This window comes from Centrocercus urophasianus, unplaced genomic scaffold (assembly GCF_019232065.1).
Source record: "Centrocercus urophasianus isolate 14NV4802_14NV808 unplaced genomic scaffold, USGS_Curo_1.0 seq_10, whole genome shotgun sequence".
Classification (NCBI taxonomy): Eukaryota; Metazoa; Chordata; class Aves; order Galliformes; family Phasianidae; genus Centrocercus; species Centrocercus urophasianus.
The window spans coordinates 78,961,131-78,983,834 of NW_024884142.1; the positions used below are offsets into that span (position 1 = coordinate 78,961,131).

At 37.6% G+C, this 22,704-nt stretch overlaps 1 protein-coding gene across 3 annotated transcripts in view; it reads left to right on the forward strand.

Moving 5' to 3' along the window:
* The window catches only part of THADA (THADA armadillo repeat containing), a 211,502-nt gene that overhangs the window by 139,892 nt on the left and 48,906 nt on the right, over positions 1–22,704 (forward strand). For all 3 annotated transcript variants that reach the window (XM_042826019.1, XM_042825953.1, XM_042826094.1), the window contains one exon: positions 15,126–15,241. In XM_042826019.1, the coding sequence (XP_042681953.1) occupies positions 15,126–15,241 (116 nt within the window). The remainder of the gene's footprint in view (positions 1–15,125; positions 15,242–22,704) is intronic.

The following is a 22,704-nucleotide window of genomic DNA, read 5'->3' on the forward strand; positions in this document are numbered from 1 at the left end:
TCTTAAGTTATCTCTATTTCTATGGACTTGTTTTTATAGTTTCAAAAGATACATGTTACCAGTAGAAAACTAGGAAGGTCATGGTCCAAAACAGATGAACAGTGGGGTAATAGCACCTTACATTTTCTGTATGCTTTTGGTGATATGTTCCAGATCTTACTGGCATATGTAATCTTCCCATTATTCTTTCTGGAGAGCAAAATGCTTTCTTAAGAAGTATGCCTAAGAGGATAATCTAGTCATTCTTTTTCCCTCGGTAAATTCTCATGAACATGCATACTGCGAGTGAGTTGGAATTTTTTTTAAAGATTTGATTTGTCTCTCTCTTTGATGCATCTCTTGTAGATTTTAAATAAAATCCTATGTCTGTTTCCTTGTCTGAAAGACTGTTTTGTATATTCATCCATTTGGAATATGAATTTGAGGGGACAGCTAAACAATTGACACTTAATATGCCAAGTGAGAACTTTATTTCTTCTGCACACATGCAGTAGAAGTACAAAGATATTTTCTGTTTCAGTCCTCTCACTTCTCAGGCAGTGTGCCTTGTTGGAGATATGTCTATCCACTGGTAGCACAATGTGCCTTGTATACAGCGAGACTAAGAATACAGGAGGGCTGTTGGACCAAAGATTATCCTTTCCATATCTTACGACGCTATTTAGTGGGTTCCTCTTACAGGAATTACTTTCTAGATGTTACTGTATGTATACTGACTTTGTAAAGCTGAACTATTCAATACTAATGTTTGCAGTAGGAGTTCCTTTTGTCTTCCCTATAAGTTAAGCACATATTAGTTGTGTTATCTAAATAAGAAGTTATTTTCTATTCCATGTTTTAGTTGTGCATTCCTTTTTTGTTCGGAAGAAGTAAATTCTTATGGATTTTACATGCATTTAACTCCATACCTGAGTATGGAGTTTTCTAGACATGAGATGTTATGTGATAAGTTTTTTGGTTTGTTTTTTTTTTTCAGTAAGAGGTACTCATGAATACAAAGCTCATTGCTTCAGGAGAAGTCTCATCGGCTGTACTCATAGTACACATAGCACACAAAGTGCACAGGGCTGTTTTCGCCTCTCAAATCTGAGATGATTTGATAGCATGATCTGGGTGCATGTTGTCGTACCTCCTTATTTTCCACAGTGGGTGCTTCAACCACTCTCTGCTGGGAGTGATCTCTGCTCTGCTATGAGATGTTTTATCAGAGTATCAGGCTCTGCTTTAAGAACTGAAGTCTGGTATTTCACTTCAGGGTCTGGACAGCAATACTGCTGTTCAATGGAACTGTGTAAATGGAATCATTATCAGTGACAGTATGCTTGTAAACATGCAGAAATGGAAGCATCCCTTATACGTGGAGGCATGTACAACAACAGTCTTGATGTACAGTAACTTTCTTAATGTATTAATGGGGAAAGATTTGGTAAAATTATGGTATGGCTTTGAAAAGCACCACTATTTTCATAGTTGTAGCTAGCTATGTTTGGACATCTAATCTAGCAAACTATTTGTTAGGCTTTAAAAACACTGAATGTTATTCTTTTGTTTGAGAGCAGGAGACTTGTGTACATATTTGCTCTAATATGAATTTAAAATTGCAAGCTAGGAGAGCTTTTCTGAAGCTTGTGAGTAAGTTATAGAATGAATTCTGAAATAAGAACATCAGATCTCTATGGCTTAGTTCTAATTATTTTCTCAGCTTGTATGTTGATGCAGGCATTCCTGAGATGTAAGATCAGCTCTCCTGAAAGCAGCACAGCTACAGGGTCAAGTAACAGAGTACTTTTGAGCACCCTTTATAAACATGTTCTTACTGACCAAGTCTATTATGTGTCAGCTTTTTAGTGGCAGTGGGGTATCCTTAAATCTTTTTCTTAATTGTAAGCATCCCTAAGTAAACAAGGGTGTGTACCTTGGTCTTTTATTTGCATTTTGTCTCCTTCATGTGAATGTTTGCAGGATAGCTTGTTATGTGGCATACAGTGGAAAAGAGTTGTTTTAAATTGTTACACCATGGCCCTTGCCCCACTTCCCCTCCTCAAAAAATAAAATAACAGGAAGAAAGGAGGGGTAAAGCTTTATATTCTTGGAAGTGCCAGAATTAAGCTCTTGAATAGATTTTGATGATGGCAAGGAATAGGAAGAGGAGAGTTTATTGTATCCTTCCTACTTTTAGGGTTATGGGGTTTTTGTTTTTTTCTTTTTAATAAAAAAAAAAAGTCTTAGTACAATTTTTAACTGTTTCTAATATGTCATTTCTTTAGACTTCAAGGTTTTGGTTACATGCTACTGGGAAGATAATAACTATGTTTGCAGAGAGTAGAAATGCCACACAGTACCTTCTTTTGTCTGTGGTCAAGCTGGCTGGTTAGAATAATGTGTGTGTGACACTCATCAGTCAGTGTTGCCTTTTCTTAGTGCTGTCTAGTAATTGTTTTCTCATCCATCAGGCAATCTGTAGGTCTTTTGGTTAGGCAGCTTTACTCACTGCATGTATCTCAAGTTATAAAATGAATGAGTTGGGCAGGAATGTTGATGTGCTTGCAGACAGGAAAGGCTTTGCAGAGGGATCTGGATGGGCTGGATCACTGGAATGCATTCAGTTGTATGATGTTCAGTGAGGCTGAATTCTGGACACTATAGGATCAAAATGATGCCATGCAGTGATATGAGATTAAGGAAGAGTGGCTAGAAAAAGGCCCAGAAGAAGAGGAGCTGAGGTTGCTGCTGAACAGCTGACTGAACGTGAGCCAGCAGTGTGCCCAGGTGGCAAAAAAAGTCAATGGCAATCTGGTCTGCATCAGAAGTATTGTGGCCAGCGGGACTAGGGAAAGGATTTTCCTCCTGTACTCAGCTCTGATGAGACTACAGCTTAAGTACTGTGGTTAGTTTTGGACCCCTCACTGCAGGAAGGACACAGAATTGCTGGAACACGTTCAGAGAACAGCAGTGAAGCTGGTGAAAGGACCGGAAGGCAAGATTTATGAGGAATGGCTGAGGGAACTGAGGCTGTTTAGTCTGGAGGAGACTGAGGGATGATATCATCACCCTACACAACAACCTGAAAGAAGGTTGCAGTGAGGAGGCTGTTGATATCTTTTCTCAGGTGACAAGTGATAGGGTGTAAGGTAATTATCTCAAGTGGCTCTGAGAAGGTTTAGGTTTGATATCAGGAAACATTTCTTCATGAAAAGACTGGTCAGGTATTGGAATGGGCTGCTCAGGAAGTGGTGGTGTCACCATCTCTGGTGATGTTTAAGAGATGTGTTGATGTGGCACTAAGAGGCATGGCTTAGTAGTATACTTGTGTTGGTTGGGAGGTTAGAATTGATGATCTTAAAGGTCTTTTCCATCCTAAATTACTTCTAGATCTAAAAGAGAAGAAAAAAGTGCCTTAAATCCAAATAGTGAAGCAGAAAGACTTACCAGATTTCTGTGTGAATAGGCAAGCCAGGTACTTCTAAGAGAAAATACAGCCAGGATATTTGAGCAAAGAAAAAAAAAAAAAGTGATGTAAGTTGGCAGCAAACTTTTTATTGTTTTGTTTTGTGGCATACAGACATAAGCTAGGATGTAGTTTCATCTTCCTTTTAAAATAGGTTTTTCCTCCAAATAAAACTGGCATTGTATAAGAATTTTGATCTGTGAAATTTCGCTTGTTAGCTTGTTTTAGACAAAAAGCAGAGTTCATTTTCAATTTTAAGAAAGCATTTTGGTCTTGTGGCTTTGTGGTATATATCTATTGATGAAAAAAAAAAAGCTTCATTGCTCTTTTTTTAGTATTTCATACCTTTCATTAGTTGTGGCATTAATAATTTTCAGACTATTACACAGGTGTGTTATTCTTGCTCAGTTATATGGAGTTAACTAGTATTTTTATTCATTACTTCAGACACTTTCATACCTTATTTTACAACATCTTAATTCAATCAAAACACGCTTGCCTGCATTTTAATTAAAACAACTTGATTCTGTTTTAAACCTGGCTTTATGAATTTTGATGGACGTATTTGGAGGAAGGATTTACAAGCTTTACTTTCTCATGAATAATAAAATGAAGTTGTGTAATTAGGTGATGAAATGTGCTGACAAAACAAAGCTGAAATTATGGAAAAATTGAATTGTGAACCAGCTGTTGCTTTAACATGGGAAAGAATCTTGATTTTCAAAAAAATGGTTGCAATATTTCCCCTTGCAAACTCAGATTGAGTTTATTAATTCATACAAAGATAGACGTGAGGAAGCAGATAATATTTGTATACAGTAAAAATTTATGACAGCCATGTCATTTATATTTGGCAGAAATAATAATCTGATTTGTCAGTTATGAAATCAACAGCATGAAATTAAAGACTTCAAAGAACAGAGGTGGTAGGAACAAAGGGATGGTTCTTACAATAATGTGGTGCATATATAAATGATCCAGGACTGCAAGCAGTGTGGTTAAGTGGTGGCTATTGAAACACTACATTTGTGAGGAGATTGCAAAAGAACTGATGAATATTTGAAATTCTTCTTCAGCGCATAGTCATTCAAATATGGAAATAAATGGAAAATATTTACTGCTGGTGTGGCAGAGGATTAATCATCTGCTGTCAGAGCACAGAATGTAGGGGTACCACCTGTGCTGTCATCCTGGCCACCTCTCGTGCAACAGGGTTCAACTGTACATTTAGTCTGTCATATTTGTGATCTCTTCATACCTGACACGAGACTTGCTTGTCATGCACGTATCAAAAGCATGTATCATTACTGGCACTGTGTGCCTGTGTTTTCTCTGTGACTTCTCAGACTGATTTTCAGCAACGCCAGTGTGTATTCTGATGTCTCAACTACGGTTGTTACCATATAGTTGCTATTCAGATGAAGTTCAAGTCCATGCTTCAGGAATGCAGAACATTGGTTTATTTAGCCTCACTGTTGCTACCTGTACATTCCTAAAAATCATTGATTCAACACTAATTTTATGCTGTTAGACTGCAAATTGTGTAGCTGCTTTTGTTTCTAAGAGTTGAGTAAAATGAAAGGACTGTGTTCATGCCATACATGCTAAAATAATATATTTATTTTGTATAAATGTGGTGGTTTCTTTTTTTTTTTTTTTTTTAAGGAGCAGGAAGAAATCCAAAGATAAACAGATAGCTATAAACTCAAATTTATCTAAGTATCTTCTTGGAAAACTGGAAAGGTAGTTGCAGTTTTTAGTTTCTTTGTAATTATCACACTGTTTTATGCTGCTTATCCTCTAAAAATTAAATAAAAGGACTTTTGGGGGCTTGTTCACTCGAGGTATTTATAGTAGCTTTGAACTTTTTTTTTTATCATCCTAATAAAAAATATCTTCACCTGCCACAGCATCTTGCCAGATTTTATCGACTTGATCTTAGTAAAAAAGAAAAACTGGTCTAGTTTTCAGAATAATAAAATAACTTTGCAGTTGTATTATCTTACAAATAAGAGTAAAATTATGTCTCTCTTAAAAAACAAAAAAGAAAATGTAGCTTGTTTGAGGCTTTCTCATTAGCCTGATAATACTCTTCCTTTTGATGGAGGAATTCCAAAATACCACATTTAGCTTAGTGCAATGATCTCTGCTGCCGTTTTGCAAGCACTCTTTCTGTTCCCCCCTTCCATGTTGCTTCTACCTCCACAGCTTGGTGAGTGGCATATTTTTCCAAGCTTCATGTTTACACAGCGTTTTATTTCAGCTGATGAAACATCTGTATTATTTTTTTATTATTATCTTTTAGGAGTGTAAATGCTCTCTGCTGAGAATGTATGCTGTAGTGTGATGTCAGTTTGCTTTTTTTCAAGAAGTGCTGAAATGAACACAGAGAGCACTGTTTCAGTCTTGCAGTTAGGAATGTGAATATTTGTACTGTATACTTAATTTCATACAAACATAGCTGAGGGCGTGCATGCAGAAGTTTTTATTGGTTCAGGTCAGCTTAAGGGGAGAAAAGTTTAACTTTTCTACCTCACTGAGAAGTGTGCAATTATATAACCTTCAAAGTGTTTGGAAAATCTGCTTATTTAATAAAGGCACTTTGTGTGGCTTCATGTTGGAGGCTGCTGTTTTCTTTTAATTATGAACATGTGTGCATGCACACGGTGTCAGTACTTTTGTGTCTGAAGTTAACAGTTGATAGTAACTTCAGAAACCTTAGTTCCTCCTTTAAAATTTAATTGTCTTTTAAGCAAAAAACCATAACAATAGATTAGCTTGATGAAATTTATGGCTATTAAAAAGCTGCATTATAATATCAGTGTCTCCGTAGATATTCAGGCTCAAAAAAAAAGTTAAAGGCACTATTTTTTTAAAGTTTATACAAGCTTTCATCCTCTGTTACATTGCTTCGTTACTACTACATGTATTTCGTAGCTTGAATACAGCAATTGGAGCTGATATGACAGTTTCTAAAGATATGATCAACTTCATATCACTTCAAAGTTGATATGGGGGGAGATAAATGCTTCTTCCTGCTTCATGATTCATACATTTGAATTCACTGCTGTCTAATCTTTTTTTTTTTTTTTAACTTGTTTAAAAAAGGTAGTTTTCATTTCATTCCACTCATAGAAAACCAATACCTGGAAAGTGTTATGTGTTATGTCTAAGTTCTGCTTAGGCACAAAGAAAACTCTGCTTTGTATGTCAGTCATTGAAACAAAACTGGATGCTTCCCTTTCTCTCTCTTCTCCACTCTCCTTTGCACTTTCCCTTTTCTTGGGGATTCTGAAGCTGAAGAACAAGGTTATGAGGTATTGTCAGTCACAGGGAAGGGAGACAAGGTTATGGCTGCTGCTGGCTCAGTGTTGGTAGAGCATCGTAAGCCAAGGAGTCTTAGTATGGTCTTTGTCTGGAAACTGCTAATCATAATAAATCGAAGTGCCTGGTCTTTGCATGTCCTGTACCATTTTAACAACTCCTGCCCAAGTTGGCAGGTAGTCAGTAGCATTTTCCTGGTGTATTAGTTTGATAAACCTGAACAGCTTGGTGGTGGAGGAGTAAAGGATTGTGAGCATCCAGCAACTTGTCCATCTTCAGTGCACAGAACTAAAGACAATACCTTGGGTTTTGTATCTTCAGTCCTGTTGAAAAAAACTCCTATAATCTTAAAGATGGTATCTTTGTGTTTACTTCATGTCAGACTGAAAGATAGTTCTGTCATCCTGCAAATATTTATAAACCCTCCTTGACTGATAGTGCAAATCTTTTGTAGACTTAAAAAAAAAATAATATATATACACATAATGCCTTAGTGTAATTAAAAACAAAAAACAAAACTAAAGGAACACATTACATAAGTGAGGAATTTAGTAAAGGATTTGAAATTGAATAATGTTTTGAATCTGAAGAGAGCTGTATGCTGGAAAGCTGGTCTTTTTTATTATCCATTTATTTTATTATTTATTTTTATTATCCATATTTTATTATTAATTATAAATATTAATAATATTTATTATTAGTATCAAACCTTCTCATAAAATTTCTACCTCTTCTTGTGGAGACTGTCTGGTTTATAGTCTCAGATCATCAAAAGTACAGCTATATAGAATCATAGAATGGCCTAAGTTGGAAGGGAAATCAAGGATCATCAAGTTCCATCTCCCCTGCCACAGGTGGGGTTGCTAGCCAATAGGTCAAGTACTGGATCAGATTGCCCAGGGTCCCATTCAACCTGGTCTTAAACACCTCCAGGGATGGAGCATCCACAACCTCTCTGGGCAACCTGTTCCAGCACCTCACCACTCTCTCACTAAAAAATTTCCCTTGACATCTAATCTGAATCACCCTTCCTTTAGTTTGGAACCATTAACCCTTGTCCTATCACTACCTACCCTGGTAAAAAGTTGATTTCCCTTAAGTTTATAAACTCCCTTTAAATACTGGAAGGCTGCAGTGAGGTCTTCCCACAGCCTTCTCTTTTCCAGGTTGAAGAATCCAAATTCCTTCAGCCTGTCTTCATAGGAGAAGTGCTCCAGCCCTTGCTCAGTTTTTTGGCCTTCCTCTGGACCCTCTCCAAAAGTTCTACATCTTTCTTGTGATGTATTCCAGCAAGTATTCCCCAGTATTCCAGCAAGGCCCCAGCACAAGCAGATCAGAGGTTGAACAATCACCTCCCTTACCCTGTTGGCTCCCCCTCTTCTGATAGAACTCAGGATACCATTGGTCTTCTGGGCTGCAAGTGCACACTGCTGGCTCTTGTTAACTTTTTCATCAGCCAGGACCCCTAAGTCCTTCTCTGCAGGGCTGCTGTCAAGGATTTGTTTTCCTGGCTTGGATACATACCTGGGATTACTTTGACCCAAGTGCAAAACCTTGCACTTTGCTTTGTTGAACCACCTTAGGTTAACAAGGGCCTACCTACCTCTTGAGTTTATTGATGTCCATCTGAATGGTATCCCTTCCATCTGCTGTATCAGCCACATTTCTCAGTTTGGTGTCATCAGCGAACTTGCTGACGGTGCACTCAATCCCATCATCTACATAATAGATGGGATAACGATGTTAAAAAGCACCAGTCTCAAGATAAACCACTTTTTACAGCCTCCACCTGGATACAGAGCTGTTGACCACAACCTTCTGGCTGTGACCTCCTAGTCAGTTCTTTATCTACTGAATAGTCCATCCTTCAAATCCATCTCTCTTCAATTTAGAGATAAGGATGTGGTGGAGGCACATGTCAAAGGCCTTGTAGAATTCTAGGTAGTTGAGACCAGTTGTCCTCCATTTGTTCACTGCTGCCATCACTCTATCATAGAAGGCTACCAGAGTGATTAGGCACAATCTTTCCTTGGGGATGCCATGCTGGCTGTCTTGAACACTCATCCCTCTTGTGTCTTTTGGAAGATCTGTTCCATGATCTTCCCTGGTACAGAGTTGAGGCTTACCAGCCTGTAACTCCTCAGGTCCTCCTTCTTCCATTTCTTATAAATGGGAGTGATGTTTCCCTTTTTCCAGTTCTCAGGAACTTTGCCTGAGAGTCACAACTTTTGAAATATGATGGAATGCTACCCAGCCATCACATCAGCCATCTCTCTTAGGACCCTGTTGTGCTTGTAATCCAGCTGCATTGGCTTGTACACATTCAGTCCCATGAGTCAGTCACAGTCTTGTTCCACTCTTGTAGAGAGGGAGACTTTGCTCCTGCAGTTTCCACTTGGAGGTTTGGGTTCAGTGATGTGAGAATCCTGGCTACCAGTGGAGACTGAGGCAGAGACCTCACTGAGTACCTCAGCCTACTCCGTCTCTGCTGTGGCCTGTTCTCCTTTCCCATTTAGCAGAGGAGGTATACACTCTTTGGCCTGTCTCTTCTGACCTGTATAATCCCTTCTTGTTGTTTCTAACATCCCTTGCCAAGTACAGTTCTGTCTGTGCCTTGGCTTTCCTAATCCCATCTCTGCAAGTCCAGACAGCATGCCTGTATTCTTCACAGGTGTCATGCCCTTGGCTATTGGGCACTGTACCACAAACATTGATGTCTGACTTAATGGACTAATATAATAAAACAGGAGGCATTAGTTCTGGAGCAACGGTCATGTAAGCCAAGCAGTAGCATTTCATGTGTGTTGAAAGTGGAGCGCTTCTGTAGTTAACTTCCACAGATTGTGTGTTTGGATGCCTCTAATTTTAGCTTGCCTTAAATGCTGTGGAAAGATTTGAATAAAACATGCCATCATTAATTTCAATTTAAAATTTAGTTTAGACATTCTACTCTTGTGATGAAAAAATAATTCTTTTGTAGGAAGGCTTACTAGGTCTTTAAAGTCTGGTGAATAAATAATAGAGGGCTTGCATTGAAACAAGAAAATAATTATTTTGCATGTATCAAATGTCAGACGAAGGTAAACCACAGTAGTTTAAGCATTGTCTTTGATGAGTGCCAACATTTGAGTGAATCAAGCTCTCATGTGAGTTGTACCTTCTAATTCTGCTGCTGAAGTACGGCTCTTGTTTTTTAGTGTTTGAATAATATATACTGAAAGGATAGGATTAATCTGGAAAGTTAATTGCAGAGTAGTTTTGCTTGAATTCTCAGTACTGAATTTCTTATGTGGACTAATTTAAATTCACAAATTTGATCTATTTTTATATACACAATACTCCATTTTTCAAGTCCTTTTGCTTGAGCTATCAACTACGTAGGTCTCTGGTGTATTTAGGAGGGATGCGCTTTGGCAGTTGTTTTCAAAGCTGACGAGATTAAATTAGTTTGAGCTTCTAGGAAAAATATGATAGCCCCTTCATAATTGTGAAGCAGATGTTATATTATTGCTTAGAGATAAATTTCTTCTAATTCCTGGAAATTAACACAAATGCAGAAAAATAAAATTAAGAAGGTTGAGGTACCAAACGGTCTTCAATTAGCTGAGGATATAAAAGGCATTAAGAAGAGCCTCTTCATATACATTATTCTCTTCTTTCGTCCCTTTACTTCTAGAGTATCTATTACTTAACAGATTAAGAGCATACTGCAAAATACGTAGAAAAACTACTAATAATGTCAATTTTGAACATGGTTTTTCATGAAAAAAGTTATTTCAAGTAGGTAATTATGTGAACCATTTTAAAAAGCAAACTGAAACATAGGCAAGAGCACACTGGAGTAGGATTGAAGGTGGAGATCTCTGGTGAAGTTCACAAATGTTTTCCAACTTGTACTTTTGCAAAGTACTTTGTAGAAAATGGTCAGTTTCTAAAGTGATCTCGGGAAAGTTAGATAATCAGCCATCAACAAAATGATGTTCAGCAGATAGGAGTTCAGAAGATTTAAAATGAGCGAAAAAATCCAAATTAAAACAATAACAACAACAACAAAAAAAAAAAAAAAAAAAAAAAAAAAGAAAAAGCCATTCCAACTGCTAACTTTCCAGATGTTTTTTGCATACAGGAACACCTGTTAACACAGGGAGAAGAGTTTATTTCATCGTTCCTGTCACACGGACCCCAGTTGGATCACTGTATTCAATAGGTATCTCAGTGGGAAAAAATTCAAACCAACTGAATGGTGTCTAGAGAGCAGTTGTTTACTGTGAAGGTAGTAGTGAAAAATAACACCTTACTTCAAGAGCTTGAATTCTGATTGTGAAATACTTGAAGAGGTCTCCTACAGCTGTTTTGAAGTCTTCTTTATTGGCTGGTTTCTACATTAGGACAGATGAACATTTGTTTCATCTGACAATTCTTAGACCCTACTTCAATGTTTGCACAGATCAGATAGTCTCTTGACATCTCTTTTGTTTCTGTGCCTGTTTGAAATTACTGCAGCTGTTCTTCCCCTCGTATAATTTCACAAAAATAACCCAAATTAAATTGTGTCAACTTAATGCTATGCAGCAGTACTTGTGTTTCCAAACAAACAAACAAACAAAAAAGATAACCCCAGGAGCAAGCGACAGATGGAAACCAAGGTCTGAGATGTAAAAATCTGGATGTAAAGGTTTTCTTTTCCCAGAATGAAGCAAAGGCCCCAGTTTGATCAGTTACTTGTAATATTCTTACTTTATGAGTACAATGCGCTGCTAATGATCTCAAATTTGATTGTTTTCATATGACATGCTCAAATGATCTGATATCATCTCTAAACCTTCCTACATTCAGCACATCAGTAGTTGTAATAATTTTTCAGTTTGCATAGAGACCATGTCATGTCTATCAGTATATCTTTCAGGCAAATGGATTTTCAAATTTAGAGGCTGTAAGGTAAGTTAAAGAAACAAGGAGAGTCAGCACCCTGCTCCTGCTATTCTAGCTTCCAAATTCCTGTGCATGCAAAAGTCCTTGAATTCAACGAGATCATTCCTATGAGTCTTTAATACTGCTCCACGTATCTTCATATTTTTCCATTTAGAAATTCCATTACAAATTACCATTGCCTGAGCCTTTTTGGGAGGAGCAGTGTTGAAAGTGAGAGAGCATATAAACAGAAGGGGGTACAACTATTTATGACAGTGGATAGTGATAGGACAAGGGGAATGGTTTTAAACTGAGACAGGGGAGGTTTAGGTTGGATATTAGGAAGTTTTTCAGAGAGGATGGTGGCACACTGGAACAGGCTGCCCAAGGAGGTTGTGGATGCCCCTGGAAGCGTTCAAGGCCAGGCTGGATGTGGCTCTGGGCAGCCTGGTCTGGATTGGCGACCCTGCACATAGCCTGGGGGTTGAAACTAGGTGATCGTTGAGGTTCTTTTCAATCCAGGTCATTCTATGGCTCTATGACTACGTGAATGAGAAAGGTAAAAGCAGCGTAGAGTTTTATAGGTGGTGTGACTTGTGTCTGAGGAGTATCACACTCTTCTTTGGGCAGAGTCCTACAGGGGACAGGCTGGAGTTCATCTCTGCTCTGCAGGAGGTATCAGCTTTCATCTGTGATTAAATATTTCCTCTTTGTGCTCATGACCAAGATAACTAAACATCCAGATGACCAAAAATCCTTTTTTTTTTTTCCTTAGATAATTTTTCCTGTATTTTTAATACTACTTAGAGAACTTGTTATTAAACAGTACAAAAAAGTCTCAAAGAACAGGAATTACTTGTTTTGTTGACTAGAAGGCTACTAGAAGGTCTCTGTTGGTATCTTGCATTTTTCCCTTCATAATGACTGTGATACGCCTACTAGGCTTTTACAATAAGCTCTGGAAGCGATAACAAAGTCTTGTACAGGGAGTTTGGCCTTCTCTGTCCTTGGAGGGAAAAGGATGTGAACTTCCTCCTCAGTGAAAGCCAGCTGCCTGTTGGGTTTGTTGTGAGCCCTCAATGAAGGGGATCTTAAAAATAAGAACAAAGATAATTTGCTGTCAACACTGTGGAGTGGTTATGTATGCTAATTCTAATTCTGCTTCCTCTAAAAAGCTCATTGCTCATGTGTTGAACATCAGGTGCTGCACAACTTGAAAAGCCAACGTAAAGTCTGTAGGCTTCAAATCCCTGAATACCCCTATTTTAAGTTTGGATTGGGTTTGCCAATCATAGCTATTTGATACCTGAGCAGTGATTAAAAATTCATCTGCATCAGTTTTACTGCAGGAATTTGTGTCTTTTGTCTTCGTAATGCAGAAGTCCTCATGGTGAATGAATGAATACTGTTGTTAGGACTCATGATGCCAGTTACTTTGGCAAAAAAAGAGATTTCTTGCACAGTTTCTTTGTATAATTCTAGTAAACTCCGATTAGCACATTAGCACTTACTTGGCTATGTACACTGTAATGCAGTAGAACTTGATTGCCCAACCTTTTGTCTTGCTTGGGCTGCATTGAGTGAAGAGGAATTGTCTTGGGTTGCATCTATGAGGTTGCTCTGAAAGTAATGCCTGCTAATTATTTCCATGGATATAACTGATACAAAGAGCACAATACAGTTTAATAGAGCAAATTCTCAGCTGCAAGACACTTTTGCAACACAGTGGACACTATTGACTATGCATTTTAACCAGAGATGAACAAGAGCTGCCTACTGTACTTGTAACATTCTACCTCTATGGAGATGACTCACTTTTACTTCCACCTCTACTGAAACTCACTACCTGCGACCTCACTGTGCTCACGTCCTCTGCTTGGTCTCCATAAGTATTCACCAACCATCAATGAATGTTAATGGTGCCATTTTTTCCTCATGGAGAAATCAAATTCCACACCGTTACTTCATATGCACGGCTATGTCAGACGCCGTCGTGTCAGACTGCCCCACTGCTGCCATCTGCCACATGGCAACAACATGTAATGCAATGTTGGTGGAAAAGTTCAGCCTCCACTGCTATACCACCAACGTCCATCTCTGAAATCATGGGGCAACATAATAAAATAGGAGGCATTACTTTCAGAGCAGCCTTCATGAAATACGTAATGTAGTTAATGTATGTAAATAACAAAACTTTTTAATTTTTAATTTTGTTGTTGTTGTTAAAACATAAAAAGTAGAGCAACAAGACCATAAATCTAGTGGGATATTTGACCTTGTTTTTGTGAAACTAGTGCATCAGTCTGGTTCGATGGCAGTGGCTACAATTCTTGATAACTCTCAAGGTGTTCATTAGAGATTTTTGATGAATTTTTACTCTTCCTGTGTTTCATCCTTGAAAGCAGTTGTTGACAAATGTAGGTACTGCTAGAAAGTGATGACATTAATAAGACATGACTGTTAGGTGAGGAATATTTCTCTCTGGTAAGAGAGGGCTTATAAAAATCTGGTAAAGAGACGTGATTAAATTTTGGATTGCAGCTCTGTGCATTCCATTTGAAAATTCACAAGTACTGTATTTATGTCAACTGAAAATGGAGTCCCAAAATAAACTCAAAAATTGATGATTTTTCCTCAGTCTTGAAACCTATTTTCAAATTCCTTTATCACAATAGAAAGCGTGGCTTGATTTTTTTTTTTTATTATTTTTTATTTTTCTGTGTATAGGACTGTATTCAGCCAATGTATCAAAATCCATAAATGTATTTGCCATGACTTGAACTGGCACTGCACTGCTCCCCATGCCCTGCATTCAGCCCAGATAGGGTTAATAGTGCACCGGTGTTTGGTCAGTGCTGAGGGGACAGGCTGCAGTGCTATGATGCTGTGGGGCAGGGGATGGCTGCACTATGAGCTGTGCTGGGCCACAGGTGCCTGTGAGCTGGGCATGCTTGTAGCAGAAGAATCATTCAGCAGCATTGTTGGCTTATGTGGTGTTTGCCTTTGCTCTGCACCTTTTCCGTTCTCCTTGGCTGTGCTTGTGGGTGCATGTGGCCCCGTGTCTCTGCTGGGCTGGGCTGCCCAACATGTTCCACTAGCAGTGGTGCAGGCATCAGCAAGGTGACTCTGAGAAGAGGTTGGTAGTGGAGTGGTGCTCAAGTTAGCAAGGCCAGAAGGTAATCATCAGACTGTGCTCTGACCACTTCAAGGCTGTGAATGTCTTCTTTTGTTATTCACTTGCTGTGAAAAATGAATTCTAACAAATATGCAATTTAAGAGTTCTATCTGTTGCTATGCCAAATGAATACACGCTTTTGCTTGTATAACAGTTGTTCATTTTGCAGGTGATTTTCATCTGAGTTATTTGATGAAAAAACAGTGTCTAGAAACTAGTTTCAATTAAAAGTATATATATATATATTTTTTTTTTTTTTTAATTTAGGTTTTTTACTTGCTGCAGTCATACTTGGATTCAAAGCAGCTTGGTAATTCAGACTTTAAGCAGGGACTCAGTGACATCATTACCTGTATAGGAAGCAAACTGTGGTTGGCTAAAAGGTAAGATGAAACATTTGCTATATGTGCATATTATATATATATATATATTTGCGTGTAAATATGTAATATATCTATATGGCTGTTGTCTTTGTTTTTGTGTTGTTTTTTTTTAAATGAAACGTATCTATTTACTTCTCTAAGAATTGTGTAAAATTTAGGTGCTGTGTTTTTAATCCAGACTTTTTCCTAAATAGGAAGAGTTGAAAAAAACATGAATATACTTTACCAGTATACTTTGCTGTATTCCAGTCTTCTTTGAGTTTATGACAGCTAAATGTCATAGCCTAGTCGTTAAAAAAAAAGTCTCTACAGAAGCAACCTATTTGAGGAAAAGATGAGTGTTGTATGGGTTAAGAAGGTATATTGTGTACACTAAGATTTTATAGCTTGTTTTGTGTCTTGGCCTTCGAAAAAAGAGAAATAGGAAAACGTTACAGCATATTTTGAAACCATCAGAAGTATTTAGTTGGCCACAAACAGCCAAAGACAGTTCTAGAAACATTTTCTTTATGTTTCTCTAAAAGGATATTCAGATAGCCTACATACTGCAATGAAGACACATCATTTTTTAAAAACTTATTTCTCTTTATAAATTAGAAATATACTTGTTTCTGATGAGCTTTGGAAAGTTCCTCACCAAGAGCTTTAAGATAAGCAATCATTATGGGATGAGAGCACAAGTTCTTGCATACTTAAATGAGTAAAATATTCCAGAGTACAATTTGCACAGTGAAGGAAGGTCACAAGTGGAGTCCAGTGTGGATCTCTGATAAAAGCCTTTTATCAAAAGTGTTGTTTTATGATCATCTACAGTAAAATCATAAAAGATTTGGGGGGTGACTACAGGATTGAGGAAGTTTTTTGCCAATGTTAAGTGAATTAGGATAATCAAGTTGTGGTTGATCCTTAAGAATTACAGAAATATCTTTTGAGTAAGAGTGGTGAAAGAGCAGGTAAAACTTTGTGTAAATAATTGTGAAATGATGCCTGTGAACAAAGCAGTCTGAACTTCACTTGGGAAAAAGCCTGTAAAAGGAGCAACTGTCAGATTACACGGAAAAAGATTTCTGATGCTATGAGTACAGACGAGAAGTGAACAGGTTATTTTTGAAATAAACAAAATAATAAAGATTTTCATATAATTTCTGTTTAGCTGAGAAAGCCCATGCTGCAGGAGAATGTTATTTTTATGAATTCTTTCCTTTTAGAGTTGTTTTGTTTGGTTGTTTTTTTGTTTTTTTCAGAACTAGCATTTTTAATATACTAGTCATATCACTACTAACTTTTTTTAGTGTTATCTTGAGAAAGGAAATGCTTTGAGTCTTTGAGGTTGTGGCACATGATAGAGGTGTTTACCTAAATAAATGTATTTTCTCTATCTCATCTCTCTAAAAAACCACAGTTGCACGCACTAATATTTACCCTCTGTTAATATTAGACATACTTAATTTTTTTGCATCTTTCTCGTGTAATTGTTACATTTTAGATTACAGGCAGACAAATTTGCAATACTAAAACAATGCTTTCTTTCTGGCTTTTTTTTTTTTTTTTTTTAACTGAGAAAGACAAGCAACATATTCATAAAACATTTGGTAACAAAATTTGTTTCCACATACATACACATGTTGGGACTACAATGTCTGATAAAGCTGAAAACAAAAAAAATCTGCTTGCCTTTTAACTTACAAGGAAAAATCTGTGGATTCTATTTAACAAATGATTGTTCCAAGAGACATGTAGCAGGGAAATTTCAGAACATAAATGCCACATATCAGTCTTCTGGTAGGATGTAATTATAGCTGTACTGATAATAAAGGGTGTAAATGAAGTGATTTCATCGAGTGGATGTTTTCACTTTTATGTTGTGCTCGATCATTGTCATGGCAGCATTCTATCTATGTTGAAGTCATCATTAAGAAGAGCAGTAAAAGTGTCATCTTAACATTAAGAATGACATTTGGTAATGTCACTCTATCAACCTCAGCAGTGTTAGTCACTTTATTTACATTAAGAGTGACATTAAAAATAGCAATCACAATAATAATGGAATGTCAAATGAGTATCTGGTACACTGTTTAAGTTGTGGTTCAGCTTCCATTAGATCTCAAGGAATGCAGGGGGCTTGGGATTTGCTACAAATTAAAAATACAGATGAAAAGAATTGAAAATCTTTTCTTTTCTGACTTTCTACTAATACTCCTAAAGAATTTTGCCCTAGCTTGTGGAAAGAGGGGCTGGAGGTGAATGACCTATTGATGCATTAGTATTTATCCTCTCTCTCCATATCTATTTCTGTCTCTTACATTCATTTTGCAGATTTCCCATTCATATTTGGGTGGTGGACCTGAATGGGGCTGTTCTGTGATGAGGGCTGGTGGTATTCTTTTGTTATTGCTTTGCCTTTTTTTGTAAGGATCTTTGGGAGATTGCTTTTCAGTACAGCTGTTGACCATTACTTTCATATTTGTTTGTCCTCCTGAGTTTGGGTTGCCTTGGTGATGTGTGAAACCATTGCCTTTTTTTTAATTATTATTTTATTCCTTTTTAAATACTCTGATTTCTTTTTCTGGATGGAATTGAATAAAGATACCTGGGTAACTGTGTTCCCTCTGTAAAGGCAAGACAAAAGCCTAATTGCTAGGATGATAGGTGAAATGGTATTGGTCTCATTGTCTACTGGTTATGAAAGAAAATGAAACTTAGAAGTAAAATGTTTAATTTACAAGGGGAATCCAACAGGGTTTTGTCAGGCTCTGTCACGCTTAAGTCATCAGTGACTTGGAAGAAGTGGTGATAATGAAGTGCCAAAATTTGCTCTTGTTGCTAATTATTTAATGCAGCAAACATAGTAGCCTACTGTGAAGGACAGCAGAAGGATCTTAGGATATTATGAATCAAGATACTCTCCTAAGAAAGTGATATGTTTAGCCTTGCATGTAGATTGGTGGTCTGTGATGACTGTTATACCTTTGGAGTGATAAATTTGTTTTATTCAGCACCCAGAGGCAAGCTAAAATAGGAAACTGAAAATTGTTTGTACAAAAAAGAATGAGAGCAAAATAAAGACCATTTTATACCAATGTGCAGCCAATTGAAATATGCCAGTTCTGGTAGTTTAGTGTCAAAAAAGTGTTGTAGACTTGGGGAGGAAGCATGGTAGTGATAATCCAGGTTTGGAATCTACTCTGTATGAGAAATGGCTAAGTAAAGTAGGACCTATGGGGCTTGGAAAATGGAATGCTAAAGAGTCATGACTCAGTTTCACTGCCAGAGAGGGTGGTGCATTATTCCCTGTGATTTACTCATCTCCTCTCTTCTCTGATTTTGCTTTAGAGAAGTAAAAAAAGGCCCACTTTCCCCAAACTGAATTTCAAAACAGTGATATTTTTCAACTGGTATTTTCTGTCTTTTGTTAAGGCAGGCTTATGATAATGAGAAATGGCTACTTTTTCCGCCACCTTCCGAGGTTTTGCATACCTTTTAAATACTAATTTATCTGAGTATTCAAAAATAATATTTCTATTTTTGATGTTTTGGTGAGTGAGACCTGTCTTCCATCCATTTCTCAAGGTAAAATTTGAAACTTCACTTACAGGTTTATACTTACTTTGATGTTTTTTATTTTGTTCTGAAAATACGCTTGTTTGTTAGTCTGAAGTGATTCCGTGATGTTATTGCTCCTGCCAGCCCAGTTATGTAATTGCATTTTTCTGCAAAGATGGGAGATGTGGGATGTTTGAAAAGAACAAAAGTTTTAGAATGCGTGAAATGAGTCCGTTGGATGACTGAGGTGATGGAATGAGGTGGTGGAAAGTAATCTGGTGAAAGCTTTTAGAAAAAATAAACAATGTATCAAACCACATCTTTGAAAGGGTTCAAATCCCTTTCATGCGAGTAAAAATAGGTGTTTTTTTAATTTCTGAAAGTTTTTTTGCTCAGCTGCATACCGCAGAGCTACAAGGCAAACTCTAAGTGCCTTCTTGTTCATAAATACAGAAAACTAAGAGAACAAATTTTTGAGCTGGTGATTTGGTACACAGAAGTCCCGGAAATACCTGTCTTGTTTCACTTGTAGGCTTTGGCATGGCAAAATATTGGCATTGGAAAATTTGTGAAATCATGTCATTGCACAGCTTTGCTGTAGGATGCTGTCTTCTAGGGCTTTTAGTTTGATTTCCTCCTATCCAATCTATGTTCTTAATGGAGACCACAGAAGGGGGGAAAAAGACTTTGAGGTTCTGCCAGACATCAAATAACGTGTTCTGCTAACCTCATTTCAAGTGCTATTTCCTAACTGAGAGCTTGTCTGCACTGGGAAAGTTTATTTTTAAGACTGCTTTCCTTAAACTAGTATGGAATAGATTTGTATAGAACAAACTGGCTTTGCATTTTGCAAAGGATCCCTTGTCAGACGGGATTAGCGTGGTTGTGGTTGTGTGCACCTACCTTTGTCACACAGATATCCCATGCTCTTTTGTGATGCTCAGCATTATGGATGGGGTTGTATATGGCTGAGTTCTGATACAGGAGCACAAGACTCAGGCTCATGTGACAAGTACATGCAAAAGTATTCCAGGTCTTTGCTTAAATCCACTGGAAGAGTGGCATACTGAGGTGCAAGTACATGCCTACTTGGCTTTCTTAAGGCTGTCTCTGGGGATGGTCCAGCTGTAAATGTTTTGAATGAGGGAAGTGCTGTCTGTATTTTGTAACACTATAGCATATATATGTATATATAGTTATACATTAACTTACCAAATTGATGGCTATGGCCTTCTGGCTAGTCTGTGGTGCCCTTTTTCCCATCTGCTTTTGGTAGGGTTATGTGATGGCAAGCAGGGCATCAGTCTTGGAAGAGACTTCATGTAAGGTGTGTTTCAATGTGTGGCTTCACTATGGTTTCAGAACCTTGTGGCTCACAATGTTTGACCCAAATAGGCCTTTATTCTTCTCAATGCCTCTTTGGACAGACAGCAGTTATTTCTTATGAACAGATAGAACAGTGAACAAAGCAGATTTGTGCTCTAATGGTAGTAGCGTGAAAAATTTTCAGAGGCATATGCTGGCACATTCAGTTGTAGATGCAAGCTGACTATGGACTGTCTGCAGGTTTGCAAGCAGCCTCCTTTGGAAAGGGAATGTTATTTGGGAGCTGGAAGGGCTATTTATACTTTCAGAACAGCAAGAAAGCAACAAGAAAGGAGAAAATAAGAACTTCCTCCTTGGCAGGCTTGGCTAGCTCTTGTGTTAGATCCCTTGCCTCTGCCTCTTTTACTGCATTAAGACAAATCTTCCTGTCCTTGAAAAGCCCTGTCTGACCTGGCATGTTCCCATTTTGCAAACTTCTCTGCTCCTATATTTCTATCTTTTAAAATCTGTGCATTGAGAAGTGTGCTTGAATATCTTTTATCTGTTGTCCATGTGCATCACACAGCTTTATTCAGAAATTGAAAATAGTTCGACTGTCTGAGCCTGGCTCTCTAGAGGTTTGTTTACTAGGTTTCAAATCAAAAACGTTACTTTCTGTCAGCTGGACTGCAGCAATAGTTCATGTGTGTGCTGTTACAGACATGAAATACTGGGAGAGAATTTCCAGCTGAAAGCTAAGCATACCAGTATGACCAGTTGCTGTGCATCAGGTGTGCAGTGGTAATTTATTAATCTGCACTTACTCAGCTGTGAGCCTAATTTAGCATGGTTTGTCTTCTGTATTACTTGTTTTAGGAGTGCAGTCATAACAGTTATGTCATGCTTTATAAATGTATTCTTGAGGTTTCCATTTAAATCTTACGTGCTTTTTGCAGACAAATTCAAGTTTCTGCATTGCTCCAACTCAACTCTTTCACCAGTCCTTAACAGCTACATATTGCTTATCTGTACAGATGATGATTGCTTGGTTTGAAATGCTCACTTTGGATATCAGTATAGATACGTTTTAACATCAGACCAAATTTGAGGAAGTACTTTGCATAAGTAAAAATATTCTTTGCCTCCTATTCCCAGATACACTGTTAACTTAAATATGAACACTCAGGGAGGATTGAGAACTGAATAAGGCGGTTGAAGATGCGTTCCCTCCATTAGTGCAGTGTTGGAATTAGGCACAAAAAAGTGCAATTACAGGTTTGGGGCTTAAATGCTCAATCACCTGAAAACGTTTTCCAATAAATCAACAAAAGTTTCAGAGCTTGTGTCCTTATAGGCTGCATTTATCCACAGTATTGTGTAAAATTCCTTAAATTTGCACATGGAATTAGTTTGACCTCTGAAGTTTTTAGGATGTTGCTAAGGACTCACATTTGGTTCTCATTAAGACTACAAAAAAGAAAACAGATTATTTTATCAATCTGGTATGCTATTTCAAAAAACAACTCAACAACAACAAAACACACCCTTCCAGTATCATTCACCAAGGACATCTAGAACACAAATTAATTTTTTTTAATAGCTGAAACTCAGGAGGTTCTTGGTGATACCCACAATGTAAAAATAACTTGTGTAAATTCTCTCTTTACCAGGGAAACTGACAGCACAGCAGTGTAGTGGTCTGGCTTTGGTGGAGGTAGGAAAATTTAAATCACCAGATGAGCAACTTTCCTCTTGGATACAATGTCTGCTGTTATGCAGGATCATCTGATCTTACAGAGTGGGCAAGTCAAGGGGTCTGTTGACATTGTGATTGCTCCAAGATGTCAGCAGCACAAGTAGACAATCAGGAGCACTGTTACTTGATGTTTTAGTGTTTGTATTTCTTGTGCATGTTCTGGTGCTTCCAGGAACTCGGCAAGCATTAGTTGGTATTGCAGGCTTTTTTTTTTTTTTTTTAATTTAAATACTTTTCATTAACGTGTAGTTCTCTTGGCTGCGGTACTCACTGATGTGCTGGTTTTGTATTACTTGGTTAAAAATGCTATGGCCAAAGTTTAATAATTAAATCTATTATTAATGTCTCCTCAAGAAGACAAGAGGAAGGCTGTGCATCTTTTGATGATGTTGTTTCAGTGCTACGTGACACGGGCTCTGAGAGAAAACAGATTAAAATGTGAAAAGCTGCCTTCTGAGCGCAGTTTCAAAACACAGTGTATAGGCTGTTGCAGAGTTGGAAAGCTAATAACTAAAGCACCAGGAGATTTATGTTTAAACCAGTTGCTCACTGTATGTGTAGGTGTGCACTGCCATAAGCTTTGTGGCTCCCATGAATGACAGTTGCTTGTTTTCTGGATCTTTTTTTGGGTATAGCTTAATACAGTGCCAGTTTGTCCTTATTTATCAGTAGCTCTGTAAGGATAAAACCTCCCAGTGGACTACACAATAAAGATTGGTTGACTGTAGTGGGATGCAAACATCAGAGGAGATGCACTTCTTGTTGCAAAGATGACTTTAATCAAGATCTTCCCAAAATTGATGAGAGAGGTGGCTGGTTTTTCCGGTCAGTCTTAAATCATCAAATAGACTGTCCTAGT